This window comes from Oryx dammah, unplaced genomic scaffold, assembly GCF_014754425.2.
Source record: "Oryx dammah isolate SB20612 unplaced genomic scaffold, SCBI_Odam_1.1 HiC_scaffold_26, whole genome shotgun sequence".
Lineage (NCBI taxonomy): Eukaryota > Metazoa > Chordata > Mammalia > Artiodactyla > Bovidae > Oryx > Oryx dammah.
The window spans coordinates 2,633,923-2,646,266 of NW_024070210.1; the positions used below are offsets into that span (position 1 = coordinate 2,633,923).

A 12,344-nucleotide genomic window follows, 5' to 3' on the forward strand; every position below is an offset into this window, starting at 1 on the left:
CCACAATAAGTCTAATTAACATCCATCACCATACTCCGTTACAGAATTTTTTCTTGTGATAAGAACCTTTAAGTTTTACTTTGTTAGAAAATTTCGCACACACAATACAGCATTATTAACCATGGCTCTATGTGACATTCCCACAACTTACTTATTTTATAACTGACATTTGAACCTTTTGACTCCCTCTACCAATCTGCCCACCTCTAGTCTCAACCTCAGGCAACTACAAATCTGTTCTCTGTATCTATGAACTTTGTTAACTTTTTTTTTTTTAGATTCCTCATATAAGGGAGATCATAAGATATTTGTCTTTCTCTATGAGACTTAGTTTACTTAGCATAATGCCCTCCAAGCCCATCCATGCCATCTCGAACAGCAAGATTTCACGGGCTTTAGACTGTCTCCATATCTTGGCTATTAATGCTGCAGTGAACATGGTGATGAGGATATCTTTTATTCAAGTCAGTGTTTTCATTTATTCAGACAGATATCCAGAACAAGGATTGCTGAAGCACAGGGTACAGCAATTTTTAATTAACTTAAAATTAATTTTAAAATTTAATTAATTTAAAATTTTAATTTAAAGCACATTTTTAATGTTTTCAGGAACCTCCATACTGTTTTCCCTGTGGCTACACTAATTTACATTTTCATCAACAGTTCATGAGGGCTCTCTTTCCCTCACATCCTACCAACACTTGTGATTTCTAATCTTCTCAATAATAGTCATTCTAACAGACGTTAAGATGACAATCTCACTGTGGTTTTGACTTGTGTTTCCCTGAGGATTAGTGATGTGGAGCACCTTTTCATGTTGGGCCTCTGTATGTCTTTTTTAGAAAAAAAGGCTTTTCAGAGCCTCTGCCCATTTTTTAATGAGATTGCTCGTTTTATTTTCTGTTAAATTTCATGAATTCTTGATATATGTTTTAATCAGTTGCTCAGTCATGTCCGATTCTTTGCCACCCCATGAATTGCAGCACGCCAGGCCTCCCTGTCCATCACCAACTGCCGGAGTTTACCCAAACTCATGTCCATCGAGTCAGTGATGCTATCCAGCCATCTCATCCTCTGTCATCCCCTTCTCCTCCTGCCCCCAATCCCTCCCAGCATCAGGGTCTTCTCCAGTGAGTTAACTCTTCACATGAAGTGGCCAAAGTACTGGAGTTTCAGGTTCAACATCAGTCCTTCCAATGAACACCCAGGACTGATCTCCTTTAGAATGGACTGGTTGGATCTCCTTGCAGTCCAAGGGACTCTCAGGAGTCTTCTCCAACACCACAGTTCAAAAGCATCAATTCTTCGACGCTCAGCTTTCTTCACAGTCCAACTCTCACATCCATACATGACCACAGGAAAAACCATAGCCTTGACTAGACGGACCTTTGTTGACAAAGTAATGTCTCTGCATTTTAATACACTGTTTAGGTTGGTCATAACTTTCCTTCCAAGGAGTAACCGTCTTTTAATTTCATGACTACAATCACCATCTGCAGTGACTCTGGAGTCCAAGAAAATAAAGTCTGACACTGTTTCCACTGTTTCCCCATCCATTTCCCATGAAGTGATGGGACCAGTTGCCATGATCTTCGTTTTCTGAATGTTGAGCTTGTAACCTGCCTCTTGAGAAATCTGTATGCAGGTCAGGAAGCAGCAGTTAGAACTGGACATGGAACAACAGACTGGTTCCAAATAGGAAAAGGAGTATGTCAAGGCTGTATATTGTCACCCTGCTTATTTAACTTCTATGCAGAGTACATCATGAGAAACGCTGGACTGGAAGAAACACAAGCTGGAATCAAGATTGCCGGGAGAAATATCAATAACCTCAGATATGCAGATGACACCACCCTTATCGCAGAAAGTGAAAAGGAGCTACAAAGTCTCTTGATGAAAGTGAAAGAGGAGAGTGAAAAAGTTGGCTTAAAACTCAACATTCAGAAAACAAAGATCATGGCATCCGGTCCCATCACTTCATGGGAAATAGATGGGGAAACAGTAGAAACAGTGTCAGACTTTATTTTGGGGGGCTCCAAAATGACTGCAGATGGTGACTGCAGCCATGAAATTAAAAGATGCTTGCTCCTTGGAAGAAAAGTGATGACCAACCTAGAGAGTATATTCAAAAGCAGAGACATTACTTTGCCGACTAAGGTCCATCTAGTCAAGGCTATGGTTTTTCCTGTGGTCATGTATGGCTGTGAGAGTTGGACTGTGAAGAAGGCTGAGCGCCGAAGAATTGATGCTTTTGAACTGTGGTGTTGGAGAAGACTGTTGAGAGTCCCTTGGACTGCAAGGAGATCCAACCAGTCCATTCTGAAGGAGATCAACCCTGGGATTTCTTTGCAAGGAATGATGCTAAAGCTGAAACTCCAGTACTTTGGCCACCTCATGCGAAGAGTTGACTCACTGGAAAAGACTCTGATGCTGGGAGGGATTGGGGGCAGGAGGAGAAGGGGACGACCGAGGATGAGATGGCTGGATGGCATCACGGACTTGATGGACATGAGTCTGGGTAAACTCCGGGAGTTGGTGATGGACAGGGAGGCCTGGCGTGCTGCGATTCATGGGGTCGTAAAGAGTCGGACACAACTGAGCGACTGAACTGAACTGAACTTTTACTTTCATCAAGAGGCTTTTTAATTCCTCTTCACTTTCTCCCATAAGGGTGGTGTCATCTGCATATCTGAGGTTATTGATATTTCTCCTGGCAATCTTGATTCCAGCTTGTGCTTCTTCCAGCCCAATGTTTCTCATGATGTACTCTGCATAGAAGTTAAATAAGCAGGGTGACAATATACAGCCTTGACATACTCCTTTTCCTATTTGGAACCAGTCTGTTGTTCCATATCCAGTTCTAACTGTTGCTTCCTGACCTGCATATAGGTTTCTCAAGAGGCAGGTCAGGTGGTCTGGTATTCCCATCTCCTTCAGAATTTTCCACAGTTGATTGTGATCTACACAAAAAGGCTTTGGCATAGTCAATAAAGCAGATGTTTTTCTGGAATTCTCTTGATTTTTCTATGATCCAGCAGATGCTGGCAATTTGATCTCTGGTTCCTCTGCCTTTTCTAAAACCAGCTTGAACATCAGAAGTTCATGGTTCACGTATTGCTGAAGCCTGGCTTGGAGAATGTTGAGCATTACTTTACTAGCGTGTGAGATGAGTGCAATTGTGTGGTAGTTTGAGCATTCTTTGGCATTGCCTTTCTTTGGGACTGGAATGAAAACTGACCTTTTCCAGTCCTGTGGCCACTGCTGAGTTTTCCAAATTTGCTGGCATATTGAGTGCAGCACTTTCATAGCATCATCTTTCAGGATTTGAAATAGCTCAACTGCAATTCCATCACCTCCACTAGCTTTGTTCGTAGTGATGTTTTGGTCCCTATAGCTCTGTAATTTGGTTTGAAATCAGGAAATGTAATGCCTCTTGCTTTGTTTTTCTTTCTCAAGATTGTTTTGGCTCTTTGGGGTCTGCTGTGGTTCCATACAAGTTTTAGAACTGCTTGCTCTACTTCTGTGAAAAATGCCACTATAATTTTGATAGTGATTGCACTGAATCTGTAGATTGCTTCAGGCACTATGGGCATTTTAATAATAATAATTTTTCTAATCCAAGAATGTGAAATATCTTTCAATTTAGTTGCGCCTTCATCAGTTTCTTTCATTAATATCTTACAGTTTTTGGTGTACAGGTATTTTCAACTCTTTGGTTAAATTTATTCCTAGGTGTTTCATTTTTTGATGGAATTGTAAATGGGCCTGTTTTCTTAACTTCTTTGTTATTTACGTAAGTGAAAGTGAAGTCGCTCAGTCTCACTCTTTGTGACCTGTGGACTGTAGCCCACCAAGCTCCTACATCCATGGGATTCTCCAGGCAAGAATACTGGAGTGGGTTGCCATTTCCTTCTCCAGGGGATCTTCCCAACCCAGGGATCAAACCCACATCTCTCACATTGCAGGCAGATGCTTTAACCTGTGCACCACCAGGGAAGCCATTAAATACAAGAATACAGTCTCTCAGAAAACCTCCTATACAGACACAGAACTTCAGATCCAAGTACTAACATCAAAGATTTCAAGGGAGGAAAGGAAGCCAGGTTCAAAGAAGGGGGAGGAGGCAGGAGAGGGGGGCGAAAGGGGTGGCCTTAAAGATGTCTCTTGCCACCTACAGATACCCCGGCATTATGAGACTTTCCCCTGGACCTCCAGAGAAGGAAGGACTGGAACTTGGCCCTACCAGAAATCAGAGCAGACCAGAACCAGAATTTAAGTTCTCTGCCAAGAGGAGGTGATCAGTTTCCAATCCTCAGCTCAGGCTGAGGGCCCTTAGACCAGATTCCTGCGTCCAGGACCAGGGGACTAGAAAAACGGGGAATAGGAAGGGTTAAGGAGAAAGGTCAATAAAGTCTCTTGTTCCTTACCGGTTGGGGCACTCTGGCCAGTTGTCCGTGTCAGGAGACCAGGGATAAAAGGGTCCCAGTTGCGGCTGCCGGGTCTGGTCCATTGGCAGGCAAGCTGGCCCCTGAGTACCCTGAGTGGTCAGGATGTCAGTCTCAGCGAAGAAGAGTCCCCACCAGAGTCACCATTTGTTGCAGGAAGGCAGACCCCTTCCAGGGCCCGAAACTGGGCTTTTGTCTAACACTCGGAAATGAATTGTCCGAGGAGACACATGTGCTGACAAAGCGAGAGATTTTATTGGGAAAGGGCGCCCGGGTGGAGAGCAGGAGGGTAAGGGAACCCAGGAGAACTGCTCTCGTTATTAATGTATAGAAAGCAACAGATTTTGTATCCTGCAAGTTTACTGAATTCACTTATTATTTCCAACAGTTTTGTGGTGGAGTCTTTAGGATATTCTATATATAGCATCACATCCACTATAAACAGAAACGGTTTTACTTCTTTTCTGATGTGGATGCCTTTTATTTCTTCTTCTTGCCTAACTCCTCTGGCTAGGACTTCCAATAGTATGTTGAGTAAAAACGGAGCCAGTGGGCATCCTTATCTTACCCTTCATCTTACAGAGCAAAAGCTTTCAACACCAGTGAGTGTGACTTCAGCTGCAGGCTTGTCATTCATGGCCTTTACTGTGTGGAGGTACATTCCTTCTACACCCACTTTGTTAGGAGTTTTTTTTATCATAAATGGATGTTGGACTTTGTCAAATGCTCTCTCTACATCTATTGAGATAATCAGATGATTTTTATACTTCATTTTGTTAATGTGATATATTACATTGATTTGCATATACTGAACCATCCTTACATTCCTGGAATAAATCCCACTTACTCATAGTCATGATCCTTCTCATGTTCCTATTTCATTTATTTCTATTCTGATCTTTGTTATTTCCTTCCTTCCACTAACTTTGAGCTTTATCTGTTCTTCTTTTTCTAGTTACTTGAGGTGTGAAGTTAGGTTGCTTATTTGAGAATTTTCTTGTTTCTTGAATAGGCATTTATTGCTCAGAACTTCTCTCTTAGGATGCAGCTTTTGCTGAATTCCGTAAGTTTTGATGTGTTGTAATTCCAATTTTCACTTGTTTCAAGTTACCTTTTTTGACTCTGCATAAGCCCATTTTTAAACTCTAAACAATTTTAAGGTAAACAGTTAACTGCCACTTGAGTAATACAGCTATACCATTTTATTATTCCACAACATTTTCTTTCCCCTTTTTTGTATCTAATACTGATTGTCCTAGTCTATGAATCTGAGATTTGTTCCTTGCTTAAATACAACTGTCCTGATGTCAACACCCAATTCTGCCCAGGGAACATTTTATTAACCATGAAATCAATTGCTAAAGCCCACTTCAGCCTGTCCTTAATAGATCTGTGGGGCTTTCTCATAACTACTAATCCCAGACATGTGAGAGCTACTTAGGCACTTTATCATAATGCTTTTATTTATGAAATAAAGACAAAACAGTATACAATATAGTCCATTATGTTATTTTCATTTAAAGGCTTTAAAGAACGGCTGTGTCCTTTTTTCCTAACATAAACCTCAAGCACTGGTGTAACTATACCCAAAGAGATGCTGGACAATGTGGGAAAAAGAAGCTAAAGTGACCCCACAATCTGGCCTAAAGTTAGCAGATGTATGATGTGGTAGAAGCCCCTACTGCTTCAAAAGCCCTGCAACTTTTACAAGGAATGTTCATAAAAGGTTATCAGAGAACACTGAAGTTCTGAAAGAACAGCATATTTATACAGAGTTTCAACTGAACGTTTAAGTCTTAAACACAAGGCTGAAGTTGAATCACTGAATTCCATGAACACCAATTTAGTTTGTATATTTTTAACTAATAAGATGTCTCTTGCAAAAAATAATTTTATAGGGATTACAATAAAAAGATACATATAAAAAATATGAAAACAGAACTAGATTTTAGAAAAAACAATGAAGAATAAAGAAATTAAAAAACCAACAAGCAATCAGAGCTACTGAAGTACCTGGAAACCAAAGAAAGGAAAGAAGGATGAGTCATGTGTTTTATTACTATACCCTTAAGAGATCATTTCCTCTGATCCTATCAAAAAGGAATTCACCACATGGGTTCTTGTGCAAAGGAAATTGAGTGGGCGCCATGTATAAAGAACATCTAGGAATAATAAAAATATCAGTCAAGTTCATAAACATAGGACAATATCAAAGAGTCAGAGTCCAGAGATAATCTCCACCAACTGCCAAGTTTTTTTCTCCAATTTAATTCAATAAACATTGTCAAGGACCAACTGCATATGCATTTAATGATGTTAAGGAGCTGCAAAAATGAAGATACCAACTGTGTACTGAAGGCACCAATTAAGATTGAAACAAAACATATTTTAAAAGAGATCTAATTGTATTATGGCCAATGAGAAAAAAAAGTACTTTGAGAGCACAAAGGAGGAACAAACTAAGTTCCAGCGAGGCAGGAATGGGCAGGATTTCGATAGTGAGATAGGGTGGGGTGGGGATGAAGGGACCTCTCTGACGGACACAAACTATCCACACAAGCACACAAGAAGGCAAGTCCCCAGCATGTCAGGGGAATGCTGAGTCATTAGGTTTAACCAAAAAGCAAAACACGAGACAGAATGCAAGAAGTGAGAAACGTGGGCAAAGCTATAGACTTGGACAGGCTCGTGGATGCCACAGGTAAAATACAGATCTCATTTTACAGGCAATGGAGATCAGCCACAGAATATTTGCAACAGTCACTCTGACAGTAGTACTAGGAAGGATTGATCAGACAAGAAAATGGAGGCAGAAAACCTAGGTAAGAAATTAACGTAGCAATTCAAACAAATGACAGGAAAAGCCAGGGACGGGGCACTGGCGGGGGGGGTGGTGGCTGGTAAGGGAGCAACTTGAAAGCCACTGCGCGGGGAGAACCAGGAGGACTTAACTGTCAGGAGCAGAGAGAGCAACGTCACCCTGGGTGCTCCCGCTGGCACCCTTCCCTGACTGTCACCGAGAGGAAGGGGCTCTTCCTCTGGGCTCCCCCTGCGTCCTGCACTTGCTTCTATCAGAACGGGAACCACATTTGCAAATGATTCCTGTTCTCTCTCTTCCGTTCAGCTGTAAACCGTTTAAAGGAGCTTCTCATTAAACATTTTACTGTGAGTGAATGAAGAAATGAATGAATGCTCAATACATGAAGATGAGAAGCAATCAAGGAAACAGAGAAGAATAATAATTAACATAACAAAGTACATTCATTTAAATACCACCTTACATGAAGGAAAGAAGGAATCAAGTTATGCTTTTCTTTCATTATTACAGATTTCTGAGAGGTTTGCTTAGAATCTCAAGATTCCAAGCTTGTCCTCAGAAATTATATTCATAAGAGCGTAATGTTATAATGATCCAAAACTACCTTTTAGCAGAAAATACTTCCTCAATCTAACAGTAGGAAAAAATACTTCAGAGTTCTATGTGAAATATCTAAGTGGAAAACAGTCTTAATTTCAACAGTAGAAAAATAAGCATCCTTTTAATTCTACTTATATTTCCTTTTCCTCAGCGTTCAGTAACTGAAGTTAGTAACTATTGAATGATGTTCACAGTGACTAGTCTACCTTGTTTCTGAATAAGATACATTTATCTTTATAAAATATAACTATTCTTTTGTTTCTATTTTTCAAATGCTCCAAGTGCATGTCGGTATTAAGCAATCATTTCAGATCCTGTTTACCAGTTGTTGTGTAATATTCATAATATTCATTATAACTTTTTTGATCTCTCAACTGGCTTAAAAATGTGTTTAAAGGTTACGTGAACTACTGTAAGAATGTCCAGATCCTAGGGAAACACTATGAGATTGTGCAGACAGTAAAAGAACTGGCATCAGAAAGCTGAGCTCAAAGTCTAGTTCTGCCACTTATAGGCTACATGGAGTTGGGAAAGTCACTTTATCCTTCTGAGGCTCACGTTTTCTCATCTGGACAAAGGGCTACTAATAGCAACTACCTCCAAAATGCTGTAAGATTTAACTGAGATAAGGTGATGTATGGACCAGTTCTCTCTTAACTGTAAAGCACTTTACAGATGTGAGGCAGAAGAAGAAATAAAGACGTGAGAGTCAAGAGGAGCAGAGAACCAACAGACTCGATTCTAATCCCAGGTCTGTTACTAACTGGTTCCCGATACAAATCAGTTTCTCTGGCCTTGGCTTCTTCATCTGAAAAGCGTGTGATGGTCTCAAAGCTTCTCCTTCCCAGGTCTAAAATTTCACTATTCTAACAGTGTCTTAGTGCCTTCACGTATGTGTGTAGCCAGTCACTCAGTCGTGTCCAACTCTCTGTGGCCCCATGGACTGTAGCCCTCCAGGCTCCTCAGTCTATGGAATTTTCCAGGCAAGGATACTGGAATGAGTTGCCATTTCCTACTCCAGGGGATCTTCCCAACCCAGGGATCGAACACGTGTCTCTTGAGTCTCCTGCACTGGCAGGCGGATTCTTTACCACTTGCGGGAAGCCATCACGTGATTGATAAGCAAATGCTCTCTCAAGTAAGCCAGCAACACCTTGCTCACTTCTTCATGAGGAAATCCATCCCCCAGAAAGAGTTACTGGATTTGAGGCCCTAAAATATGTTGCCGTTTCTCAGCCTTTGAAAAGAATCTGAATTTTACCTGTAGTAACATTTTCCAATCTGCACTTTCCACCACCAGTCCTTGTACTGAGAATGTTCCGTGGAAAGGGCAGCCAAATCCAAAGCCTTTGAAAAACAATTCATTTTCAATTAGGATTTTCTCTTCTGACAATAAGCAGAAACAATAAATAATGAAATAAACCATATAATTAGCATCAATCAAAACATGCATTAGAAATCAGACAGAAACTCGAGTTGCTCATGTCTCCAGATGGCCCCACCAATTTTCCCTAAATAATCAGTTCCAGACCAGAGGGCTGACAGCAGATGAGAAGGAAACACTGATCAAAGGGAAGCAGATGTACAGTCTATCTGAATACAGCTTTAATATACAAGGTACAAAACTGGTATTAAAAACTTGTAAGGTTTTACCCCACCAAAATGCTTCCAAACTTAGTGGCAGTCAAGCCTTTACTGTGTAAAGTAGGCCCAAGTGCAGGCCCCACTTTAAAGACAGAGGTCGAGAAACAGGGAAAGATCAAGTATGGAGACAGAAAAAGGTTTAAAAACGGTCATGAAGAAGAGCTGGATTGGTGACTACCATCTTTAACAATCATTGTTCCGTTATTCTGACATCACCTTACGTTCCAGGAATCCTAAAGGTCAGGCTTTGCCTGCGATGGACTGAGAAAGAGCTAACTGCTTCCGCATTTTCTGTGTGCTCACCCCTTTCTCTCTAATGTCTTCTAGTTTGTCCCTTCTAGTGATTATTCAAGATCAGACAAAAATACCTAATTAAGAATTAGGATTCTACACCCCAAAAGCAGAAACCATCTGGATAGAGAGGAAGCAAATCAATCTTTATACAAATGTATAGTTCACAGGAATCTGAAGCTCATGTAAAGATTTGGTTATTAGTTTTAAAAAAATTCTAATTTTTTATAATACTTAGTATCCTTTCTATTAAGATTGAAAACCTTTTATTCTTTAGTCAGTGTTAACATCATCACAATATCCAATAGCTCAGTTACAGTAACTCTTATATTTTCAGTTCTATAATATCAGAAGGGAAATCAAAGTCCCTCAGTCATATCCAACTCTTTGTGACCCCATGGACTGTAGCCTGCCAGGCTCCTCTGTCCATGGAATTCTTGTCCATGGAATTCTCCAGGCCAGAATACTGGAGTGGGTAGCTGTTCCCTTCTCCAGGGAGTCTTCCCAACCCAGGGATCGAACCCAGGTCTCCCGCATTGCAGGCAGATTCTTTACCATCTGAGCCACCAGGGAAGCCCATAATCTCAGAATGTATCCCGTATTATTGTTCATTTCTTCATATTAACTCTTATCTGAAATGAACGCCAAAAGAGTTCCTTGAAGCTCCTGCTGCAAAATTAATAACTTTCCTTGTGTTCCCCATCTTCCCTCACTCCAGGGGAGACTTCTAAATATGCAAACTATTTATAAAGGAATGGTGTCACACGCTGAGGTTCTAATGGACTTGAAAAATCAACATCTCTACTTGAAAGCTATGGAAATTAAAAAGAATCCAGAGATAAAAGTGGAAGTGAAAAATGAGGGGAAAAAAGGCATCATTTCAATTATCATTATCTCTAGAAATACCAGAAAACCGTATTTCAATCAGCTCAGTTCAGGAGTACATTGTAAATATCTGAATCATATTCCTTTTAACTTAATCTTTTAGACCTGTTAAAGCAAACAGATCAGATTCACTTTCAGACTTAATGTAACATTCTATTTTTCATAAAAATATGTCATTCTAAATTTTTTTCACATATTCTAATTTTCCAAGATTAGATTTAGTGCTGACTACAGGCTGTTGATTTTGCTTTCAGATATGGTTCCCATATAGGACTCACATGCCCACATATTTGTCTAAGCCAGTCAAGGAAATTAATATGAATTACAGATATAGAATAAAAATGGCAAAAATTACATGTTAATGATCGCTCTTCATTTGATGACTGAGGCTGCACTAGACAAAACCACCATTATGATTTCAAATGGACCCTGCATCCCCTGAGAACAGGCGCCCGCTTCTTACACATCTTTGCTGTTCTCGAATGGTGCCATGCTGTTGAGACCTTCAAGAATTAATTTCATTCTTTACTTCTGATTTATGCTGAAAATAGCTTAGGAATCAAACAAAACTGTCATCGTAATAAGATGCACAATTAAAAGCTATTAACATTTTTAAATTTTAAAGCTATATTTCCTTAAAGTCTTTGCCAACTTTTTAAAATAAATGACTAGATACCTGTATTTTCGGATCTTTGAATGAACGAATCAATCCAATATCTAGCTTCTAAATAAAGACCTACAAGGTTATAAATAAGTTTATAAAAGTCCCTCTGAACAGGGAGCCTCGGCAGATCTAGACAGCAAAACACTTATGAATACGTCCAACTCGGTGTCCCAGAGACTCTGCTAAGTAACAGTTGGAAACAGGGCCCCCAACGACCCAAGTTTAAACAGACAGTCTTGCATTCACTATTGTGAGAGCTGTGACGTCAGCATGATGAAATTAAACAGCTTATGGAAATAAAGACCCCAGAATCACCAATCCACATGCCACTTCAGTTCTGTCAATATTGCCAACATTGCCCCAGAAAGGGAGAGGAAGAGAGAGACTTATTAAGAACCCAAAAGCAGAAACGCATTTTTCTATCAACCGAATGGTTTTTCCGTGTAGCTCCTTTTCTCACTATTATGTAAATGCCAAGATGCAGAGCATACTCAAGATGAAGCTATTAACAAGGACGGCATCATCATGACCCATAACCAGCGTGCGATCTGTCAGTTTCCTGAACCCAACGCCTACAACCTACCCCCCTTAGACTTCACTCCAGCCACACTGGCCTCCTCAACGTTCCTTAAACGATCCAAGGATGCTGATACCCAGGGCCTCTGCAGTCAGTCTTTCTGACTTAACGTGCTCTTCTTCCACGGAACCATCTGGCTCGTCTTCCTTCCTTCAGGCCTCTGTTTATATGTCTTTTCGAAGTGAACTTTATCAACCGCCTTCTAAGTGACAGTGAAGTTGCTCAGTTGTGTCCGACTCTTTGAGACCCCATGGACTGTAGCGCAGCAGGCTCCTCCATCCATGGGATTTTTCCAGGCAATAATACTGGAGTGGGTTGCCATTTCCTTCTCCAGGAGGGTCTTCCCAACCCAGGGATCGAACCTGGGCCTCCCACATTGCAGGCAGATGCTTTACCATCTGAGCCACCAGGGAAGCAGCC

At 40.6% G+C, this 12,344-nt stretch overlaps 1 protein-coding gene across 3 annotated transcripts in view; it reads right to left on the bottom strand.

The window, feature by feature from the left end:
• TTC8 (tetratricopeptide repeat domain 8) overlaps nt 1–12,344 on the bottom strand; it is a 64,553-nt gene that overhangs the window by 25,980 nt on the left and 26,229 nt on the right. For all 3 annotated transcript variants that reach the window (XM_040227494.1, XM_040227496.1, XM_040227495.1), the window contains one exon: nt 9,125–9,210. In XM_040227494.1, the coding sequence (XP_040083428.1) occupies nt 9,125–9,210 (86 nt within the window). The remainder of the gene's footprint in view (nt 1–9,124; nt 9,211–12,344) is intronic.